The 24,327-nt window shown below is 54.2% G+C and overlaps 1 protein-coding gene across 3 annotated transcripts in view; it reads right to left on the reverse strand.

Moving 5' to 3' along the window:
* slc43a2a (solute carrier family 43 member 2a) overlaps positions 1–24,327 on the reverse strand; it is a 52,717-nt gene that overhangs the window by 22,815 nt on the left and 5,575 nt on the right. The window contains exons 2-8 of one of the 3 annotated variants that reach the window (XM_072243799.1): positions 21,455–21,559; positions 20,106–20,283; positions 11,347–11,554; positions 10,061–10,116; positions 9,888–9,964; positions 5,294–5,386; positions 3,272–3,405 (exon numbers count right to left, since the gene is read on the reverse strand). In XM_072243799.1, coding sequence (XP_072099900.1) covers positions 3,272–3,405; positions 5,294–5,386; positions 9,888–9,964; positions 10,061–10,116; positions 11,347–11,554; positions 20,106–20,265 — 728 coding nt within the window. In that variant the 5' untranslated portion in view covers positions 20,266–20,283; positions 21,455–21,559. Of the gene's footprint in view, positions 1–3,271; positions 3,406–5,293; positions 5,387–9,887; positions 9,965–10,060; positions 10,117–11,346; positions 11,555–12,349; positions 12,524–20,105; positions 20,284–21,454; positions 21,560–24,327 lie in introns of those variants that run through there. The other 2 variants (XM_072243800.1, XM_072243801.1) reach the window with 2 other exon arrangements.

Raw genomic sequence — 24,327 nt, forward strand, 5'->3', positions numbered from 1 at the left:
TGAGGGGGGAGGACAGGGTGAGGGGGGAAGTACAGAGTGTGGGGAGGACAGTGTGTTGGGGGGAGGACAGGTTGAGGCAGGAAGGACAGAGTGTGGGGAAGGACAGGGTGAGGCGGGAAGGACAGAGTGCGGGGGGGAGGACAGGGTGTGGGAGAGGGGGAAGGACAGAGTGTGGGGGGGAGGACAGGGTGTGGGAGAGGGGGAAGGACAGAGTGCCGGGGGGAGGACAGGGTGTGGGAGAGGGGACAGAGTGTGGGGGCGAAGGACAGGGTGTGGGGGGGGAGGACAGGGTGTGGGGGGGGAGGACAGGGTGTTGGGAGGGAGGACAGAGTGTGGGGGTCAGTCTGAATCCAGAGGGGTGGAAGGGTGGAGGACAGAGTGCCGGGGGGGGGGAGGACAGGGTGTGTGGGGAAGGACAGGGTGAAGGGGGGGAGGACAGAGTGCGGGGGGCAGGACAGGGTGTGGGAGAGGGGGAAGGACAGGGTGTTGGGGGGAAGGACAGGGTGAGGGGGGAAGGACAGGGTGTTGGGGGGGAGGACAGGGTGAGGCAGGAAGAACAGAGTGCGGGGGGGAGGACAGGGTGAGGGGGGAAGGACAGGGTGTTGGGGGGGAGGACAGGGTGAGGCAGGAAGAACAGAGTGCGGGGGGGAGGACAGGGTGAGGGGGGAAGGACAGGGTGTTGGGGGGGAGGACAGGGTGTGCGGGGGGGAGGACAGGGTGAGGCAGGAAGAACAGAGTGCGGGGGGGAGGACAGGGTGAGGGGGGAAGGACAGGGTGTTGGGGGGGAGGACAGGGTGTGGGGGGGGAGGACAGGGTGAGGCAGGAAGAACAGAGTGCGGGGGGGAGGACAGGGTGAGGCGGGAAGGACAGAGTGCGGGAAGGAGGACAGGGTGGGGGGGGAGGACAGGGTGTGGGGGGGAGGACAGGGTGAGGGGGGAGGACAGAGTGGGAGGGGAGGACAGAGTGTGGGGGGCAGGACAGGGTGTGGGGGGCAGGACAGAGTGTGGGGGCGAAAACAGGGTGTGGGGGGAAGGACAGGGTGTGTGGGGAAGGACAGGGTGTAGGGGGGGAGGACAGGGTGTGGGGGGGAGGACAGGGTTTGGGGGTAGGACAGGGTTTGGGGGGGAGGACAGGGTGTTGGGAGGGAGGACAGAGTGTGGGGGTCAGTCTGAATCCAGAGGGGTGGAAGGGTGGAGGACAGAGTGCCGGGGGGGGGGAGGACAGGGTGTGTGGGGAAGGACAGGGTGAAGGGGGGGAGGACAGAGTGCGGGGGGCAGGACAGGGTGTGGGAGAGGGGGAAGGACAGGGTGTTGGGGGGGAGGACAGGGTGAGGCAGGAAGAACAGAGTGCGGGGGGGAGGACAGGGTGAGGGGGGAAGGACAGGGTGTTGGGGGGGAGGACAGGGTGTTGGGGGGGAGGACAGGGTGTGAGGAGGACAGAGTGGGGGGGAGAGGACAGGGTGTGGGAGAGGGGGAAGGACAGAGTGTGGGGGGGAGGACAGGGTGTGGGAGAGGGGGAAGGACAGAGTGCCGGGGGGAGGACAGGGTGTGGGAGAGGGGACAGAGTGTGGGGGCGAAGGACAGGGTGTGGGGGGGGAGGACAGGGTGTTGGGAGGGAGGACAGAGTGTGGGGGTCAGTCTGAATCCAGAGGGGTGGAAGGGTGGAGGACAGAGTGCCGGGGGGCAGGACAGGGTGTGGGAGAGGGGGAAGGACAGGGTGTTGGGGGGGAGGACAGGGTGAGGCAGGAAGAACAGAGTGCGGGGGGGAGGACAGGGTGAGGGGGGAAGGACAGGGTGAAGGGGGGGAGGACAGAGTGCGGGGGGCAGGACAGGGTGTGGGAGAGGGGGAAGGACAGGGTGTTGGGGGGGAGGACAGGGTGAGGCAGGAAGAACAGAGTGCGGGGGGGAGGACAGGGTGAGGGGGGAAGGACAGGGTGTTGGGGGGGAGGACAGGGTGAGGCAGGAAGAACAGAGTGCGGGGGGGAGGACAGGGTGAGGGGGGAAGGACAGGGTGTTGGGGGGGAGGACAGGGTGTGGGGGGGGAGGACAGGGTGAGGCAGGAAGAACAGAGTGCGGGGAGGAGGACAGGGTGAGGGGGGAAGGACAGGGTGTTGGGGGGGAGGACAGGGTGAGGCAGGAAGAACAGAGTGCGGGGGGGAGGACAGGGTGAGGGGGGATGGACAGGGTGTGGGGGTCAGTCTTAATCCGTAGGGGTGGAAGGGGGGAGGACAGAGTGCCGGGGGGGGGGGAGGAGAGGGTGTGTGGCGAAGGACAGGGTGAGGGGCGAGGACAGAGTGGGGGGAGGAGGACAGGGTGTGGGAGAGGGGGAAGGACAGAGTGCCGTGGGGAGTACAGGGTGTGGGAGAGGGGGAAGGACAGGGTGAGTGGGGGAGGACAGGGTGTGGTGAGGAGAACAGGGTGTGTGGGGAAGGACAGGGTGAGGCGGGAAGGACAGAGTGCGGGGGGGGGAAGGACAGGGTGTGAGGAGGACAGGGTGTGGGAGAGGGGGAAGGACAGGGTATTGGGGGGAAGGACAGGGTTTGGGGAGGAGGACAGAGTGAGGGGGGGAGGACAGAGTGTGGGGGTCAGTCTGAATCCGTAGGGGTGGAAGGGGGGAGGACAGAGTGCCGGGGGGGGGGAGGAGAGGGTGTGTGGCGGACAGGGTGAGGGGCGAGGACAGAGTGTTGGGGGGAAGGACAGGGTGAAGGGTGGGAGGACAGAGTGCGGGGAGGAGGACAGGGTGTGGGAGAGGGGGAAGGACAGAGTGCCGGGGGGAGTACAGGGTGTGGGAGAGGGGGAAGGACAGGGTGAGTGGGGGAGGACAGGGTGTGGTGAGGAGAACAGGGTGTGTGGGGAAGGACAGGGTGAGGCGGGAAGGACAGAGTGCGGGGGGGGGAAGGACAGGGTGTGAGGAGGACAGGGTGTGGGGGGGAGGACAGGGTGTTGGGGGGGAGGACAGGGTGTGAGGAGGACAGGGTGTTGGGGGGGAGGACAGGGTGAGTGGGGGAAGGACAGAGTGCGGGGGGGAAGGACAGGGTGTGGGGGGGGAGGACAGGGTGTGGAAGAGGGGGAAGGACAGGGTGTTGGGGGGGGAGGACAGGGTGTTGGGGGGAGGACAAGGTGTGTGGGGAAGGACAGGGTGGGGGGGAGGACAGGGTGTGAGGAGGACAGGGTGGGGGGGAGGACAGGGTGGGGGGGAGGACAGGGTGTGAGGAGGACAGGGTGAGGGGGTCTGTCTGAAGCCCGTGGTCCAGTTCAGGGCTATGACTCACGTGTAATCCATGTCCTCGGGCCCTGGGAAGGGCTCCAGGGGCCAGTTCAGGAAACAGTTCATGAAGAGGAGACCCGCGCAGGCTGCCCACACCAACAGGATGCTGATAAACGGGGCTCCCAGGTCGTAGATCACCTGCAAGCACATCCCATTAACCACAGCTGACAGCGCCCCTCCCCTCCAAAACACCTGCCCAACATCTTCCGGCCCCACCCCTGCACCCCTACCCCACTGACCCCACCGATGAGCAATATCCTGCTGTCGTCCCAGAGCCACTGAGTGAGAGTGGCAGAGAAAGGAGCAACTTGGCTGAGCTCCCCCCGTCTCCCAACCTTCTTATTCTGCCTTCTGCCCGTTCGCCTCCAGCCCTGGGGTCTCAGCCTGAGACGTCGACCGTTCATTCCTCTCCATACGTGCTGCCGGACCTGCTGGGTTCCTCCGGCATTTTGTGTGTTACCGTGGAGTATGGGGCAGTTCCAATCGCCAAGCTAAAGGGTGGATGTCACTGAGCCGGACAGGACACAGAGAACAGTCTGGAGGATGGTACCAGGACTCAAGGGAACGAGGAGAGTCTGGACTAGAGTGAAGGGACCTTATAGACATCCAGAGGAGGAATATGAGAAAGACCCCTGCAATGAAAGGGTCATGAGGAGCGTTTGATGTCTCTGGGCCCGAACTCACTAGACTTTAAAAGAATGATGGGGGGAGGGGGGACCTCATTGAAACCTATCAAAAATTGTAAGTTCTCTATAGAGTGGGTGTGGAGATGATATTTCCTATAGTGGGGGAGTCTAGGACCAGAGGACACAGATAGAGTGGATGTGGAGAGGATGTTTCCTATAGTGGGGGAGTCTAGGACCAGAAGACACAGATAGAGTGGATGTGGAGAGGATGTTTCCTATAGTGGGGGAGTCTAGGACCAGAGGGCACAGATAGAGTGGATGTGGAGAGGATGTTTCCTATAGTGGGGGAGTCTAGGACCAGAGGACACAGATAGAGTGGATGTGGAGAGGATGTTTCCTATAGTGGGGGAGTCTAGGATCAGAGGACACAGATAGAGTGGGTGGGGAGAGGATGTTTCCTATAGTGGGGGAGTCTAGGATCAGAGGACACAGATAGAGTGGGTGGGGAGAGGATGTTTCCTATAGTGGGAGAGTCTAGGACCAGAGGACACAGACAGAATGGGTGTGGAGAGGATGTTTCCTATAGTGGGGGAGTCTAGGACCAGAGGACACAGACAGAGTGGATGTGGAGAGGACGTTTCCTGTAGTGGGGGAGTCTATGACCAGAGGACACAGACTCAGAATAGAAGTACGTCCATTTTGAAAAGAGATGGGGAGGAATTTCTTTAGTCAGATGGTGGTGACTCTGTGGAATTTATTGTCGAGGCCAAGTCATTGGGTACATTTAAGATGGAGAGTGATAGGTTCTTGATTAGTCAGGGTGTCAAAGGTGACAGGGAGAAGGCAGATAATGTGATTGAGAAGGAAAATAAGTCAGCCATGATGGAAAGGTGGAGCAGACCTGATGGGCTGAATGGTCTCATTCTGCTCCTATGTCGTATGCCCTTATAGAAGTGCATAAACTTGAGGGTGTAGATCACGTGCATGGTCACAATCTTTTTGGCCAGGATAGGGGAATCTAAATTTTGAGGGTACAGGTGTGATGTGAGAGGGGTTAGATTTTAAAGGGGATGTGAGGGGCAACATTTTCCACACAGAGGGTGGTAGGTGTGTGGCACAAGCTGCCAGAGCTGGATACAATTACGTTTAAAAGTCATTTGGACAGGAACATAGATAAGAAAGGTTTGGAGGGCCATCAGACAAATGTGGAGCTGGCTTTGACAGACGCCATGTGTAAATTGGGCAGACGGATCTACTTCCATGCGGTAAAACTCTGTGAAGAGCAGAGGGTGAATCATCGAGCCCAGCAGATGGCGCCCTTGGACATCCGAGCAGAACCCATCCGACCGCCCTGAACCCCAAACCCTCCATCCACCACCCAGTTAACCCTTCACCCTCACCTTGATGCCGGGGAATGTCACGGCCGATGAGGCATAGGAGCCAATCATCAGAGCGATGAAGGTAGATCGCAAGTCTCCGAACATGTTGGGCAACTGCGGGAGACAGTCTGCCGTCAGTAAAGAGCTAGACCTGCGGGTGTGTCCCCCCACATGCCCAGCCGCCCACCTCGTTCTTACCCCAAAGCATGGCCACCTCTGGGAGCCAACGTCTCTGAGGATCTATCCTGGGCCCAGCATACCGATGCAGTTACCAGGAAGGCGCGACAGTGGCTACATTTCATTGGAGTTTGATGAGACTTGGTACGTGACCAAAGACACTTGTAAATTTGTACAGATGTACTGTGGAGAGCATTCTAACCGGCTGATGTGGAGATGACAATGGAGAGGAGAAAACATCGAGAGGACTGTAAACTAAGCCAGCTCCTTTATGGGAACGAGTCTCCCCATGATCTTGAACAGACGATGCCTCAGGAAGGCAATGTCCATCATTGAGGCCCCCCAGCATCCAGGACATGCCCTCTTCTCACTGCTACCATCAAGGAGGGGGTACAGGAGCCTGAAGGCACACACTCAACGATTCAGGAACAGCTTCTTCCCCTCTGCCATCGATTTCTGAATGGACAGTGAACCCATGAACACAGCCTCACCATTTTGCTCCCTGTTTACATTTGTTTTCATCTATTTCCTCGAGTAATCCTGCTAAACAGTAAGTTTTGTGACGTACGTCAGTGATAATAAACCTGAATTTGATTCTGAATTCACAGAACACTCTGCTGCCCCATTCACACCGCCCGGTCAGGACTCGGGGGCCAAGCCCGCCCTGTTACTGAGAGGAGCCGCACTCTGGGAGGGACAGAGCTGAGGGAGTGCTGCCTCCTCACCAGAACCGGTGCTCTCAAAGCATTAACACCGATTCCCCCAGCCTCACCTTCTGGTGCTTACAAGCAAGAACAGCATTAACTCCACTGTTAGGAGATTATTAAATAACTTATGGCTCCCTGCTACAAATTTTCCACAGGGGGTATCTGCGGATGGAAAAGTACGGAGCAAGAAGCTTGTTGACAGCGAGCAGAAGGAACATCTGGACCAGAGCTGGGTTATTCATCACAATCGCTGTGTCAATACACTTAGACTTCCACACTTCAGCAAGCAGAAAGGAACAGGTGAAAGTCCACAGACTGGGAGAGGCAGGGTAGCCACTAGGAAAGGAGAGAGAGGATGAGAAAAATCAGACAGAGAGAGAGAGAGAGAGGTAATGAGAGGAGAGAGACAGAGAAACAGAGAGAGAGATATTGAGAGAATGTGAAAGAGAGAAAATATGAGAGAGCAAGAGAAAATCAGAGAGAGAGGGAATGGGAGAGAGAGCAGGAGGGAATGGGAGGGAGAGAGAATGGGAGGGAGAGAGAGGGAATGGGAGGGAGAGAGAGGGAATGGGAAGGAGAGAGAGGGAATGGGAGGGAGAGAGAGGGAATGGGAGGGAGAGGGAATGGGAGGGAGAGAGAGGGAATGGGAGGGAGAGATAAGGAATGGGAGGGAGAGAGAGGGAATGGGAGGGAGAGAGAGGGAATGGGAGGGAGAGAGAGAATGGGAGAGGGAACAAACAAAAGCATACACAATGAGAGTACAACTGGGAATGGGGGAGACAATGGAGCTGAGAACATTGGATAGGGTAGGGTAGCAGATGCTGTTTTATAGACGTCAGCAAGGCACGTGATACCTAAGTCAAGGGGCTGATTGAATCCAAAACTGGCTGGGTGAGAGGACGTGGAGGGGCACCCTGGGAGGGTATTTTCATGGTTAGAAATTGGACTAGTATACTGGAGGGTCAGTGCTGGGACCTTCGCTGTTCGTGATATCTGTTCACAACTGGAATTGTGAATACAGGAGGGATAACTATTAGTTTAAAGACATTACTAAAGTGGCGGTAACCCTGAGGAAAATTGCCCAAGGCCACAGCAGATGCTTTGTACCTGAAGGATTGACCAAGGCCACAGCAGATACTTTGTACCCAAGAAGGATTGCCCAAGGCCACAGCAGATGGGCCTACATGTTGAGTGGGACTAAATTCTCTCCACTAAACTCCGGCTAACTTTCCACTGGGCAGAGTGTCGGCAGATGGAATTAACTCCAAAATATGAGGCATTTTGGGAAGTCAAAGGCAGGATATTAACAGTGAACAGATTAAAGATTAGCTTTATTTGTCATGTACATTTAAACAAGCTTTGAAATGCATCATTCGCATCGAATCAAATCAGTGAGGACTGTGCTGGGGGCAGCCTGCAAATGCCACCACACTTCTGGTGCCAACATAGCACGTCCACAACTCACTAACTCTAACCTGCACACTCACAACTCACTAACTGTAACCTGTGCACCCACAACTCACTAACCGTAACCTGCACGTCCACAACTCACTAACCGTAACCTGCACGCCCACAACTCACTAACCGTAACCTGCACGCTCACAACTCACTAACCGTAACCTGCACGCCCACAACTCACTAACCGTAACCTGCACGCCCACAACTCACTAACCGTAACCTGCGCGCCCACAACTCACTAACCGTAACCTGCACGCTCACAACTCACTAACCGTAACCTGCACGCCCACAACTCACTAACCGTAACCTGCACGCTCACAACTCACTAACCGTAACCTGCACGCCCACAACTCACTAACCGTAACCTGCACGCTCACAACTCACTAACCGTAACCTGCACGCTCACAACTCACTAACTGTAACCTGCACGCCCACAACTCACTAACTGTAACCTGCACACTCACAACTCACTAACTGTAACCTGCACGCCCACAACTCACTAACCTTAACCTGCACGCCCACAACCCACTAACCATAACCTGCACACTCACAACTCACTAACTGTAACCTGCACGCCCACAACTCACTAACCTTAACCTGCACGCCCACAACCCACTAACCATAACCTGCACACTCACAACTCACTAACTGTAACCTGCACACTCACAACTCACTAACCTTAACCTGCACGCCCACAACTCACTAACCTTAACCTGCACACTCACAACTCACTAACTGTAACCTGCACGCCCACAACTCACTAACCCTAACTCGTACATCTTTGGACTGTGGGAGGAAACCAGAGCACCCGGAGGAAACCTACACGTGGTCACCGGGAGAACGTAGAAACTCCATACACACAGTGATGAGAATCGAAGGCCAGTCCTCGGCAGTGTAACGTGACAGGGTGAGTACAAGCTGGCAGGGGATAGTGAGACCATGGGAGGGGTGGGTGGGGTGTTTTACCTGCCAGCCTGACCACCTTCCCCTCCCCATCGCCACCTTATTCTGGAATCTTCCCCTCCTTCCTTTCTAGCCCTGACAAAGAGTCTCAGCCTGAACTGACAAGGGTTTATTCATTTCCATAGATGCTGCCTGAGCTGCCAAGTTTCTCCAGCATTTAGCGTGTGTCGCTCTGCATCCGCAGAATCTCCTATGTTAGGGGGTGTAAGATGTTGTTCCTTCACCAGCACCTGAATCAGTAACTAGGGGCCCTCGCTGGAGCACAGCACAGCTGGACTGGGCCCGGTGGGATTGCGCACACAGCCAGCACGTTATTTACCTCAGCAGCATAGGACCAGAGAGGACATTGACCCTGATCCCGGGGAGTGTGGATCTCCCTCTGGATGGTGCTGGGACACCCAGCCTGGCACCCCGGCTCCTTACGCTGTTGAAAAGCTCAAACCTAACTCCTTCAAGGTCAGAGTCAAATCGTATCCTCTGGGGAGAGTCAGTACCTTCAGGGGCCAGACCCCTGGGGAGAGTCAGTACCTTCAGGGGCCAGAGCCCTGGGGAGAGTCAGTACCTTCAGTGACCAGACCCCCAGAGAGAGTCAGTACCTTCAGGGGCCAGAGCCCTGGGGAGAGTCAGTACCTTCAGTGACCAGCCCCCCAGAGAGAGTCAGTACCTTCAGGCGCCAAACCCTCAGGGAGAGTCAATACTTTCAGGGGCCAGACCCCTGGGGAGATTCAATATCTTCAGGGGCAAGACCCCTGGGGAGTCTCAGTACCTTCAGCAGCCTGACTCCTGGGGAGAGACAATATCTTCAGGGGCCAGACCCCCAGGGAGAGTCAGTACCTTCAGGGGCCGGACCCCTGGGGAGAGTCAGTACCTTCAGGGGCCAGACCCCTGGGGTGTCTCTTCCCCTTTGGAGGGCTGTAAACCAGGGTGGGTTTGTATCTTCAGGGGTTAGACCCTGGGAGAGCTTGTACATCAGGGCTGGACCTCAGGGAGAGTTGGGATGTCAGGATTTGACCCTGGGGAGAGTTGAGATGTCGAGGTTTGACCCTGGAGAGAGTTGGGAAGTGGAGGTTTGACCCCAGGTAGAGTTGGGATGTCAGGATTTGACCCTGGGGAGAGTTGGGAAGTCGAGGTTTGACCCCAGGGAGAGTTGGGATGTCGGGGTTTGACCCTGGGGAGAGTTGGGATGTCAGGATTTGACCCTGGGGAGAGTTGGGATGTCAGGTACTGGACCCGAGAGAAAGTCGATCCCTCTGTGGTCCGAGAACACAGACAACAGTCTACAAATTCTCAGTTATTTTCCCCGTGCTTACCGTGAGCGAGGTAAACGTCATGCACATGCCTCCAAAGCCGTTGAGTGAGAGGGCGATGAAGATCAGGACAGAGAGATCTGCAGGGGGAAGGGGCAGGAGTGAGAGGGAGCCTCAGTAAGCCCGAGCAGACGAAGAGCAGGGGTTTGGGTCAGTGCGAGGACGCAGACACTCACCGTCAGGGTTACTGGCTCCGTAAGCGATCAGCAGGCAGGAGAGTGCAAAGCTGGTGCTGGAAGAGGAAGAGAAGGAGAGTCAGTGGGCCAGGACCACAGGGGTGGTTCCCTCCGACTGCAGACAGGGGAGGGGTGTCTCCCACCAACAGCCTCCCCAAGCCCTCACTTCCACACCTGCTGCCCACAGCAGGGAGGGGGAGTTGTGCCGCCAGAGGGGCAGGCGGGGAGGGAGTGCCACACGTGTGGGAGGGCCAGATGGGGAGGGAACACCGGGACACTGGAGGGGTAGCTGGGCAGGGATCGCTGTGCATGTATGTGGGGAGAACAGTGAGGGATTGCCACGCATGACAGGTGGGGTGGATGGGATGGAGTGTCGTGCCACTGGAGGGGAAGACGAGGAGGTAGTGTCGTGCCACTGGAGGGGCAAAAGGGGAGGGAGTGTCGTGCCACTGGAGGGGCAAAAGGGGAGGGAGTGTCGTGCCACTGGAGGGGCAGACAGGGAGGGAGCGCCCATTTTCTGATGAAGTATTAAACTGCAGTCCCGTCGGTGAGTCTGGTCACCTGGCCAACATATTTCACTTGTTCATCGCTGAAGATCAGATTGCCCAGCTGTCCTGGTAACTGTGGGATACTTCACCCCTCTGGCCATCACCTCCCTCCCTGGACCATTGTTACTCCCCTCATGGCAAGAGCTGCGTAGGGAGGCACGGGGGCCCCCAGACTCACTGACCCACCATCCAGCCGAGTGCTGGGAGCACCAGTCTGGGATTCTCTCCCTGGATAAGGGAGTGTTGGGGAGACAATGGAACTGTCTCGCGATAGCATTGTGGTTAGTGTGGCAGCTTACAGTGCCGATAATCAGGGTTCAATTCCTGCTACTGGCTGTAAGGAGATTGTATGTGACCGTATGGGTTTTCTCCGGGTGCTCTGGTTTCCTCCCACATTCCAAAGACGTGGGGATTAAGGTTAGTGAGCTGTGGCCGTGCTACATTGTTGACATCGACAGCACGAGATTCACTTTCCTTGTCACGTGTACATGGAAACTCAGCGAAAAGCGATGTCTAGTCAAGGACCGACACAGCCCGAGGATGTGCTGGGGCAGCCCGCAGGTGGAGCTACACTTCCGGTGCTAACACAGCGTGCCGTGTAGACAAATGTGTGTGTGTGTGTGGTCAGTGCACCCGCAGTCCGTGTGTGAACCCACAGTCCGCATGTACGCACCTGCGGTCGGAGCGCACACGGTGGGGGTGAATGCCACTGGGCTGGACGTTGCCCTGGGCACTTACCTGCCTATGAGCCGCAGTTTACGGGGCCCGTATTTGTCCATGGCGATGCCGAGGGGCAGGGAGATGGCGCTGAGCAGGAATGAGCCAACGGTGAAGGCCAGGTTCAGCATCTCGTCCTGTTCCTTACAGATAAGCCAGCCGTTCATCCTCAGGACCAGCTCCACCTCTGTCCCGTTGCTCCCCACCCCACTGCTGTTTGTGGTGTTTTCTGGTAACAGGAACGAGGAGGATTTGAACCTTTGCAATCCAATCTGTGACATGAGACTGTGCCTGAGCTGTGACCCCATCCCACCCAGTCTGAACTACGACCCGTGACCCCAGTGCCACCCAGTCCAACCTTAGCCTGCAACCCTAGTACGCAGTATGGCATGGGAACCTCGAACCACCCCACAGCCCGTCTTCTCTCAATGTCTCTCCCTCACCCCCCCATCTCTCCCTCACCTTCTCCCTGTCCCTTTCTTTCTCACCCTCTCTCTCTTGCCCTGCCTCCTCCTCTTCCATTTCTCCCTCTGTCTCTCCCTCTCCCCCTCTCACCCTCGCCTCCCTCTCCCCTTGTCCCCCTCACCCTGCATCTCCATCTCCCCCTCGTCCCCCTTACCCTGCCTCGCCATCTCTCCCCCCTCTCCTTTGCCTTGCCTCCCCTTCCCCCTCTCTCCCCTCCCCCCAGCTCTCACTCGCCTTCTCTCTCTTCCTCTCTCCCCCACTTCTCTGTCCCTCGCCCTGCCTCCCCCTCTCTCCCTCGCCTTGCCTCCCCCTCACCCCCTCTCTTTCCTCATCCCTCTGCCGGGTCTGTTCGGATCAGAGACCAGCTCGCTGACGGTTGTTATTGATCTGGGGACTAGGTTCTGGACTGGATAAACATCAGGGCTGATGAGGCAATCCACCATCGAGACTAAACACATCAATCCAACTTTACATTCATGGCCCCTGCTCGAAAACAACTCGCTTTGATTGTAATAGTGCCAAGCTGCTAAAAATAACCACCAATTGCCTGCTCACTCACCCACATCTGCTTGGCAACGTAGACTTGTTATTTCGAAGAAGTATTTTCCACTGACCTTCCTCAATCTGGTCACCTGGTCTCTTATCCCTGACCTTTCACCTTTCCTAGACCCCTGTCCCTAACCGAATAGTCACATCTCCCATTTCCCGAGCCTGGACAGGTCAGTCCATTGCCACCATGTGCCGGGACAGGGTGTGACCAGACGTCAGAGCGCTGGACACTGGCACGAGGGTGAGCACGCACCCAGCTGGAGAGCCCAGCGACCGTGGGTGTGACGTGGTGACGTGGGTGGGAAGCAGAGCAGGGTGTTAGTTTCATTCAGAGATTCACTTTGAGCTCAGTGCCACACTTACGAGCACAGACTGCCTGCTCTCGGGTGCACACGCATACACACTCTCTCTTACACTTACACACACACACAAACACAACACAAATTTATATATACACACACACACACACACACACACACACACACATAAACACACCACAAACTTATACACATACACAGACTTCCACACATGCACACACACTCTCTCTTACACTTACACACACACACACACACAAAACACAAATTTATACACACACACACGCACATAAACACACCACAATCTTATACGCATACACAGGCTTCCACGCACACACACACACAAACTTATACACACACACACACACACAGAAAAGGTCTGGTCAGTTGTCCTGAGTGGACACCCCCCCCCCCCCACCACCGTTCTGCTCCCTGGTGTGTCTGCCTGGTAGGTACACCAGGACAGCACTCACCCTCTCCTGAACCTGTAAACAAGAACAGAGAACAGGAGGGAAAGGTCATGAACACAAAAATACACATAGTTCCAGGCAGAGAAATACAGAAACACAGAGCAGGAGAGGGAGAGGGAGGGAGAAAGAGAGGGAAGGGGAAGAGAGGGGAGGGGAAGAGAGGAAGGGAGGGGAGGGGTGTGAGAGAGAGAGGGAGAGGGGTGGGGAGAGAGAGAGAGGGGGAGAGAGAGGGAGGGGGAGAGAGGGGGAGGGGAGAGAGGGGGAGGGGAGGGAGGGGGGAGGGAGAGGGGGGAGGGGGAGACACACTCACATCACATTCACACACACTCACAGAATCACACTCACTCACATGCACACATCACTCTCATAGAGCAGACACCCACTCTCACTCTCACTCTCACACGTCAGTAGTAGGAACTCACAGGAGAGGAGAAGCTGAGATCAGATACAATCTCTACCATAACACACCGGAAAAGAATGAGGCCATTTGGCCCATCAAGTCTGCCCCACCATTTCATCATGGCTGATGTCTTCTCCCTCTGAACCCCTTTCTCCTGCCTTCTCCCTGTAACCTTTGACACCCTGATTAATCAAGAACTTATCAACCTCCACTGCAAATACATCCAATGATTTGGTTTCCACAGCCATCTGTGATACAGTAATGAATTCCACAGATTCATCACCCTCTGGCTGAAGAAATTCCTCCTCATCTCTGTTCTAAAGGGACGTCCCTCTATTCTGAGGCTGTGCCCTCTGGTCTTAGTCGCCCCCACTACAGGAAACATCCTCTCCAGAGAATTCAATATTTGATACTGTAGGTTTAATGAGATTCCGCCCCCCGCCTCATTCTTTGAAACTCCAGCGAGTGAACTCGCCTCATCCATTAACCCTTTCATCCCTGGGACAATTCATGTAAACCTCCCCTGGACCCTCTCCAATGTCAGCACATCCTTTCTTAGACAGGGTCCCAAACTGCTCACAATAGCTCAAGTGTCTGACCAATGTCTTATAAAGCCTGAGCGTCACATCCTTGTTTTTATGTTCCAGTCCTCCGGAAATGTGGAAGGTTGAAGGGCCTGTATCTGTGACTCAAAATCGTCGCTGACTGTGCCCGAGGAATCTGTGCCTTTCGAAAGAAGGCTCATTCAGCCATCGGAACTGATTGAATTAACGTGCTTGGAAGCCAGCACTGCTGTCTCAGTCCTGGACTTCACTCCATTGTGTGTGTGTGTGCCAATGCTGTTAAACATTCTCTGTCAAACTGAAACTGCCTTTCAGAAAACACATTTTCTGCTGAAGAGGCAGACTGCTGACGCTTCAAACGTGGGCTGAGTGTGTATTGGTTCAGGAGCAGCCTGGGAATTTGTACCCGACAGTTCAGAGGGAACTGGATCTACGCTGTCAGGGTGGGGTTGAGATTTTAAACTGTATTTGTCATGCAACATGGGTAATACAGTACTGTGCTGGTGAGTATAACACTGTGCAGCACCATCGCTCACAGATCAGTGTTCAATTCCCACCACTATCTGTAAGGAGCCCATACATTCTCTCTGTGACCATGTAGATTTCCTCCGGGTTCTCCGGTTTCCTCCCACAGTCCAAAGGCATACCGGTTCGTGTTAGTAAGTTGTGGGTGTGCTGTGTTGGCACCAGAGTCTTGCGGGCTGCCCCCAGCTCATCCTCAGTGACGCATTTCACTGGACATTTTGATGTAGCCCATCTTTGTCATCTTTCAGTGACAAGGGAAATTCATCACAGTAGTTACCCCCTCAATGAAAGAATCGACAATTCCTTCCCCACCGCCCAACCCATGGAGTCCCAGCGCCTGGGTCCCTCACATCTCAATCCAGCGTCTGGGCCCCTCACGTCTCAGTCCAGCATCTGGGTCCGTCACGTCTCCGTCCAGTGTCTGGGCCCCTCTCATCTCCGTCCAGTGTCTGGGTCCCTCACGTCTCCATCCAGCGTCTGAGTCCCTCACGTCTCCATCCAGCGTCTGGGCCCCTCACGTCTCCGTCCAGCGTCTGGGTCCCTCACATCTCCGTTCAGCGTCTGGGTCCCTCACGTCTCAGTCCAGCGTCTGGGCCCCTCACGTCTCTGTCCAGTGTCTGGGTCCGTCATGTCTCCGGTGTGAGTGTTGTGTTCCCTATCCATACGCTGTTGGTTGGGGGAGGGGGGGTCAGCATGCTGTGATGGTGGGCTGGGAAGTGACCAGGGATGCAGTGGAACAGAGCTGAGCCGAGACTGTGACAACTGCGGGGCTACAGGGAAACTTTTCACTGCTCCTGTACACACAGCTCCCTGTGCAGACGACAATCAACTGGACCTTAACTAACTAACTAACCAGCTTTATCTATTCACTAGCAACCCTGTCACAAAGACACCCTCGTCAACGTCTGGGGTCACCCCTGACCACATAGACACCAAGGCTACAGGCAGGGATGCACCGACCAGGCTTCCGATTTTACAAACAGCTTCTTCCCCTCTTCGGTGTCGGACTGCAGATACGTCCCTACCAAAGGAGGGTAAGGCACTCCTTCCCTCTGCTAGCCTGCAGGTCACCCTCGGGCAAGGTGTAGTGCCTGCAGACAAGACGGGTGACACCAGCCGTTGTCAATACTCTTCAGAGACTGTCTACCTGAATAGTATCGATAATGGCTGGCGTCACCCGTCTTGTAAAGACACCGCCCAGAAGAAGACAAGGGTGAACTGCTTCTGGAGGAAAATTTGCCGAAAGCAATCATGGTGTTGGAAAGACTGTGATCACCCACGTCATACAACACGGCACGTAACAATGATCTTCCCCTCTGCAATCAGGTTCCTGAACTGTCCATGACAAAACAACGCATTTCATGACAGGTCAGTAATGATAAACCTGTCTCCATTTGTCCAGTCAATCTGCCTCTTATAACGCACCTCCATTGAGAGACTGGAGGGGACGCACCTCCATCAAGTGATTGGAGGGGATGCACCTCGATCGAGTGATTGGAGGGGATGCACCTCCATCGAGTGACTGGAGGGGAGTGTCGAGGGATACACCTCGATCGAGTGATTGGAGGGGAGTGTCGGGGATACACCTCGATTGAGTGATTGGAGGGGAGTGTCGGGGATGCACCTCGATCGAGTGATTGGAGGGGAGTGTCGAGGATGCACCTCGATCGAGTGATTGGAGGAGAGTGTCGAGGATGCACCTCAATTGAGTGATTGGAGGGGAGTGTCGGGGATGCACCTCGATCGAGTGATTGGAGGGGAGTGTCGAGGATGCACCTCGATCGAGTGATTGGAGGGGAGTGTCGAGGATGCACCTCGATCGAGTGATTGGAGGGGATGCACCTCGATCGAGTGATTGGAGGGGAGTGTCGGGGATGCACCTCCATCGAGTGACTGGAGGGGAGTGTCGAGGGATACACCTCGATCGAGTGATTGGAGGGGAGTGTCGGGGATACACCTCGATCGAGTGATTGGAGGGGAGTGTCGGGGATGCACCTCGATCCAGTGATTGGAGGGGAGTGTCGAGGATGCACCTCGATTGAGTGACTGGAGGGGAGTGTCAGGGATGCACCTCGATCGAGTGATTGGAGGAGCGTGTCGGGGATACACCTCGATCGAGTGATTGGAGGAGAGTGTCAAGGATGCACCTCGATCGAGTGATTGGAGGAGAGTGTTGGGGATGCACCTCGATCGAGTGATTGGAGGAGAGTGTCGAGGATGCACCTCGATCGAGTGTCGGGGATGTCACAGTAGGTTTTTTAGAGGGGGTGGTGAGTGTGCGGAATGTGCCTCTGGGGTGGTGGTAGGGAGATGGTGGGACAGGCTGATAGGGACGTTTAAGGGACTCTTCGACAGCACACAGATGACAAACAAATAGGGGGCTATACAGCCGGTGGTGAGGCCCACACTGGACTTCAAGGAGACTGGTCCTGGGTTGAAATCCGACCAGTTCCTTGCAAGCTCTCTGTCCCTGCTGCATTGAGCACGAGCTGATAACTCTGCCTTGTGAAAAACAGACAAATGCTACAGAAATTTGCAAGGCTGCGTCCTGATACGCCACAAGGCGCAGGGAGGCACTAACTAACTATGAAGGAGGGAAGGGTTAGGTTGATCTTGGAGTAGGTTAAATGTTTAGCACAAGATTGTGGGCCGAAGGGCCTGTATTGTTCTGTGTTCTGACAGCTGGTAAGAATCAAGGGCCAGACTGCTGACTCAGATTTGCTCCTTGGCAGGGACCCAGAGCTCTGTGGGGAACAGCCGCTGGATTGCACTCCAGTGGGTCAAAGCTTGCTGTTTGTCGCTGAGCTCAGCTCTTTTCGAAATGACATCAGTTAATTAAAAGTGGTGAGGGATTATCTCTGACAAACAGCTTTGAGTGGGGCAAGGAGGAGACTGACGCATTCCACACGCCAACAAATCACGTCCATAAAATGTCAGCCCGGAGCCAACCCATCAATGTAAAACACAGGTTAATCCCTCCCTCTCCCCCCGGGTCGTTTACACTTCACAAAGGAGTTTCCTTCACACTCAACACTTCCTTGGCCTTGTCCTGCCATCGGGAATGAGGAGGGTTCCTCCATTCGAGGTCTCCCTAAACCTCGGGGTCCTGGTGCAGACAGCGCAGCACAGGGAGGGGCCATATCACGGACACCCCCTGACTATAGGAGTCTGTCCCCACCCCCAGCCAGCGTTTCCTCAAGGTCCCCTTGTAAGCCAGCCCCACACTGCTGAGGTCTGGGCACTGCAAGGGGTGGGGCAGGCTGCGGGCGGTTCCTGGTTGGGCTGGATGAGGTGGCCAGTCGCATGAGCTCAGCAGGCCATGGAGAAGAAATAAGCGGCGATGTCCTGGCCGTTTACTCCCCTCCAGAGATGCTGCCTGACCCGCTGAATTCCTCCAGCGTTTTGGGTGTGTTGCTCTGGATTTCCAGCGTCTGTAGAATCTCTCCCGTTTATAACCGGCAGCAGGCTGTGAGCCAGCTGGGGGCCCTCTCCCTTTTCCAAAAATAGCTCTGTGTCCCATTGGAGAGGCAGTGTTCAGGGCCCATTGGGCACACCAGGGGTTGGAATGTGTCCTGGGAAAAGAGAGGGAGCCCCCTGATCCCAACTCCACACAGCCAAAGGAATGCAGTGTGGCCAGCTGCCACACATACTGACACCACCTTCCCCGGTCCCCGCTTCCTCAGGAGGCTACAGCAATTCAGAACATCCCGGGTGATCCTTAACAATATTTACCAACGCACGATGGGAAGCATCCTACCGGGATGCAGCACGGTTTGATACGGTAACCGCTCGACCTGTGACCCTGTGGAACTCCAGAGAGGTGTGGACATGCCTCAGTACGTCACAGGAACCAGCCTCGCCCTCGCCCTCCATGGACCCTGTCTGCACTTCCCACTGCATCGGTAAATCAGCCAGCATAATCAACGATCCCCACCCACCCAGAGTTTCTCTCTTTCCCCCTCTCCCGTCGGGCAGAAGATACAACAGCACGTCCCACCAGGCTGAAGGACAGATTCTGCCAGACTATGGTCAGTCAATTGAGTGGTCCCCCAGCCCGATACGCTGGACACTCAACCTTCATCTACACTGTTCTGATCTTGCTTCTTGCTGTTTGCCTGTCCTGCAGTTTCTCTGTATCTGCTGCACATTATTCTGCATTCTGTTGTAGTTTTACCTCGTTCTACCCAAAACACTGTGCAGCGGTTTGATCTGTATCTGTAACAGAGACAACAATAAACCAATTCCTATTCCACCTTGGCCTCCCTGTACCCTCACAGAGCAGCCCAGGCTGGAGGAAGGGAGTCACTGTCGAGCCGGCTCTGGGAGGCTCAGGCCTGATACCCACTGACAAGTGGACACCCCCCCACACACCAAGCCTTTCACAAACCAGCGTTCTGAAATTGCATTTCCACCGTAACAACGCTCGGCGTACCGTAGCACGAGTACAAGGAGTGTTAGAATGGGAAACAGCTTCTTCCCCTGGGCCGTGAGACAACTGAACTCCCTGACACCACCCGGGCCTCATCACATATGAAATGTCAGTACTGCCTACCGTTTAATTCTTAATATGTGTTGTAAATGCACCTTATTTGTTAATTTATTTGTGCTAACTTGTGCTTTGTGTTTTGTGTCAGTTATATGTACTGTGTTGTGCACCTTGGCCTAGGGGAACGTTGGTTCGTTCAGCGGTATACACGTGTACGGTTGTGTGTGAGCTATATGTGCTGTGCACCCTGGCCTCAGAGGAATGATATTTCATTTGGTGGTGCAGTATACTGTGCACGTGTACAGTTGTGAGTTATATGTACTGTGTTGTACACCTTGGCCCAGGGGAACGTTGTTTTGTTTGTGGTATACACGTGTATGGCTGTGTGTGAGTTATACGTACTGTGTTGGTCCCAGAGGAATATTGGGTGGTATACGTATGAACAGTTGAGTGACATTAAGCTGAATTTGAACTTGAACAGCTAGATCCCAGAATGGCTATGGACCACACTGCTGTGAAGAGGCGATTTGCTGATTCCTGCTGTACAAACCTGGGGTGTGACCTGGCTCCCTCCCCGTGTGTCACCTCTTCCACCCCTGGGGGTAAACAATCCCACAGACCCCAGGGTCCTGAGGTCAAGTTTTCTGGTCATTATCATGTTGCCGTTTTTTTGTGGGATCTTGTTCAAGATTCAAGTTTGTTTGACGTCATTTCCAGTACGTAAATGTAAAGGAGAACAGAATAATTGTTACTCTGGATCTCTGATGCAGCTCAAAAAAACAGAATAAGATGAGGAACGCAGCAATAATAAAAAAAACAGAATAAATATACATACAGAAGATAGCTAATAGATTGACTGTATGTCCATAAAGAGACGCTGGGTGACTGACGGGAAATGATACATAGTGGTAGAGTTAGTGGGTGGAGGTGTTGATCAATCTGGGGAAGGAACTGCTTTCCGAAGGACACGAGCTCGGGAGGTACTGGGGGGGTGGGGGGTGACCTTACCTGGCTCCTGGCACAAGTAGGAGTAGAAGCCCTCGGACTTTAGCATGAGCAGAAGGGACCCCCAGCCCAGCAGCACGGCCGAGAAGAGCAGGTTTTCGAGCACGGCCGTGCACGCCATCCACCAGCGGCGGCGGTGGGCTGTAGCCAGTGTCGGAGCCATGTCTGCGGTGGGTGGTCACTGTGGGAGCAGTGGACGTGGATGGGGAGAGAGGAGAAAGACACAGGGTTAGTGAGCCTCGTCTGGACCCGACTACCCAGCTTGTGTGTTCAGCCTCACCTTCTCTCCAACCCCTCTTCCCCACAACCCCCTTCTCAACCTCCTCTCCTTCCCACCCCCCAGGACACATTATCATTGTCATCCAGCTCAGTGCAACTGCAGACACCCCCCTCACCAAACCCACTGCCGTCCCCTCCATCAAACCCCCACCAGCATCAGACACCCCCTCCCCAAACCCACCGTTGTCCCCTAAATCAAACCCCCACCAGCATTAGACACCCCCTCATTAAACTAACTGCCATCTACATTGATAAGCACTTCTCTCCATCAAACTCTGCACCCCCTCACTGATAAACCCACCCCCTCACTGATAAACCCACCCCCTCGCTGATAAACCCACCCCCTCGCTGATAAACCCATCCCCTCGCTGATAAACCCACCCCCTCGCTGGTAAACCCATCCCTCGCTGGTAAATCCACCCCCTCCTCGACCTCTCCAGCAACAGTAGCCTCTCCTTGACTCGGCTCTGAACCCTTATCTCCCAACAACGCCCCCACCCCAACAGCCCAGCATCCAAACAGGAGCTACAACTTGTTCAGTTCAGGACTTCAGTTCAGAGATTCAAGGAATTATCGGTATTGTTCATCAGAGACAGGACAGCCCACACCCCTGACACAGACTCTCCCTAAACTATACACACACACACACACACACACACACTGACCCTCACTGGGGGACGGTCCCACACACACACACACACACTGACCCTCACTGGGGACAGTCCCACACACACTGGCCCTCACTGGGACAGTCATACACACACACACACACACACTGACCCTCACTGGGGGACGGTCCCCACACACACACACACACACACACACACACTGACCCTCACTGGGAGATGGTCCCACACACTCTGACCCTCACTGGGACAGTCATACATACACACACACACACACACACACACACACACACACACACACACACACTGACCCTCACTGAGGGACGGTCCCACACACACACACTGACCCTCACTGGGAGATGGTCCCACACACACACAGACACTCAGTATAAGACAGGACAGTTCAGAAAGGATCCCAAAGAGCCCCAGTGCCATTGCCTCTCCTACCTGCAGCTCTGACACAGACTCCGTGTGGCCCTGATGAGGACGAGGAAGAGGAAGAGGCGGCTTTCACCTTCCCTTTTATTGTGTCAGAACTCCTCGGCTGATGATCTGTACCAACATGTGACTTTGTGATAAGTGCTTAACTCAGCTCTGATTGTAAGAATAATCCCCATAAACTTTGATCAAGTTCTTGCTGAACACAATGTTTCAGCATCTGGTATCTACACTGTAATTTTGCTTACAGAGTTCTCAGCCAATCTCCAGGTCTCCTTAGAAATAACACCCAACTTGTGGACTTCACTCCCTGATAAGATGATATTATAATGTTGTTTTTAAATCTACTAAATCTTTACGGAATGCCTTCTATACACTTAATCTTTACAGGCTGCCTCCTTGAAAACAATGACCTACACAAAGGTCACATTCTGTTTTTTTAAAGAGAACCAATATTTTTGTTGACAAGGTCCCAGATTATTTTGGTGCAGTTTGCCTGGGGACCGTTTACCTCTCATTGCCTATCAGGATGTTTAGTATCAGTCCCCAGATGGATGTCCCTTACAACCACTGATAGCAACAGTTTATTTTCTGCAAATTCTTCAAAGGGACGTTCTCTCTTTGACCTTTGGACCAGACCTTGCCTCAGGTTCTGCAGGTTTTAATGAAGTTGCATGCCCCCCGCCACCACTCACCAGGGGCGAGGCTCGGTGTGGAATTGATGGGGAGGGTTTGGGGTTCCGTGGGGAGCGACCACTGTGATACTCTGGTTGTCTGAGGCTCAGGAGGTTACCCTCACAGGCTCTGGCACAGGGTGGATCTAGCGCCAGGAAATGGCGTGAGACCAAGGTTCAAAGTAAATTCATTATCATATTCTGCCCTGAGGTTCATTTTCTTGTGGGCATTCCATATACTGTACAATAGAATTTCTGAAAACTATACGCAAAGACTGACAAGCAACCAATGTGCAAAAGATGATAAACTGTGCAAATACAAAAATACTAAATAATAGTAAGTAATAAATAATACTGAGTGGTGTTTTTAAATGTTGAGTGGTGAAACAATGTACAGGGAGGAGGTCAAACACCTAGAGAGCTGGTGCAGTGATAACAACTTGATGCTTAATGTCACCAAAACCAAGGAGATGATCGTTGATTTCAGACGGTCTCAGCCCGAGCACACACCCCTCAGCATCAGCAGCTCCACAGTGCAGAGAGTGGAAAACATCAAGTTCCTTGGGGTGCAGATCTTGGACAATCTCACCTGGTCCAGGAACACCACTGAGATTGTGAAACGGGCCCAGCAGAGATTGCACTTTCTGAGGAAGCTTAAACAAGCATCACTCCCCACTAACATCTTAACTACATTCTACAGAGGCGTGGTTGAGAGTGTGCTGACCTTTTGCATCACAACCTGGTACTCCAGCTGCAGTGCTGTCGACAAAAAGCCTTGCAGAGGGTGGTTAGGGGAGCAGAAAAGGTTATTGGGGTCTCCCTACCTTCTGTCCAAGACCTCTTTCAGAGTCGATGCCTCCAGAAGACACGGTACATCATTAAAGACCCCTCACACCCTCTCCATGAACTGTTTGTTCTTCTGCCATCAGGCAAACGTTACAGGAGCATCAAAACTAAAACCACAAGGCTACTAAACAGCTTCCTCCCACAGGCAGTCAGACTGCTAAATAGCTGCTCCACCTGACTCTGCTTTGGACACCTTTAACTTGCACTAGACACTTATAACTGATTTTAACTGACATGTGGCTGTTGTGTTTTACTATTTATTGTTATGTTTATTATTTAGTGTTGCATTTGTTATGTTATGATTGCACTGCTCCTGGGAAACGCTGTCTCATTCTGCCCTGCAGAGCTGACGTACGGCTAGAATGATAATAAAGTTTTTTGAATCTTTGAATCTTGAATCTTGAGAAGATGAGTTGCCCGAGCCCAGAAAGTGAGGCCGTTGGTTGTGGAATCAGATCAGTGTTGGGGTGAGTGAAGTTCCATAAAGCTGATTCAGGAGCCTAATACATGCCACGCCACCAGCAACCCTAAGTTTAACACTAGGCTAGTCATGGGACAATTTACAAAGTCCAATGAACCTACTGGTACGTCTGTGGCCTGTGGAAGGAACCAGAGCACCTGGAGGAAGCACAAACTCCTTTGAGATGACGTTGAAATTGAACTCCAGACTCCCGTGTCCTGAGCCGTAATAGCATTGGGCTAACTGCTTCTGCCACTGTGCTGCCTTGAGTTTACTGAGGAAAGATAGTGGAGGGGCAGGTGGTGTTGAGGAAACAGGGAGTCTGCACAAGGACTTGGACAGATTGGGAGAGCGGGTGAAGAGGTGGCAGATGGAATATAGTCTCTGGTCATTCACTTTTGGAGAGGCATGGACTGTTTTCTAACAGGGAGAAAAGTCAAAAATCAGAGGTGCAAAGGAACTTGGGAGTCCCCTGCAGGATTCCCTAAATATTAACTTGCAGGTTGAGTCAGTGGTGAGGAAGGCAAATGCAATGTTAGCACCCATTTCGAGAGGACAAGAATATAAGATCAAGGATGTAATGTTGAGACTTTAGAAGGCATTGTTCAGTCCTCACTTGGAGTACTGTGAGCAGTTTTGGGCCCATTACCAAAGAAGGGATGTGCTGGCATTGGAGAGGGTCCAGTGCAGGTTTCTCAGAATGATCCTGGGAATGAAAGGGACATTTGATGGCTCTGTGTCTGTACTCACTGGGGTTTAGAAGAACGAGATGGGATTTCATTGAAACCTGCTGAATATTGCAAGTTCGAAGTAGAGTGGGGGTGGAGAAGATGTTTCCTATGGTTGGAGGGTTGAAGACCTGAAGACACAGCCTCAGAATACAAGAACATTCCTTTAGAACG

The sequence above is a fragment of the Mobula birostris genome, chromosome 25, assembly GCF_030028105.1.
Source record: "Mobula birostris isolate sMobBir1 chromosome 25, sMobBir1.hap1, whole genome shotgun sequence".
NCBI lineage: Eukaryota > Metazoa > Chordata > Chondrichthyes > Myliobatiformes > Myliobatidae > Mobula > Mobula birostris.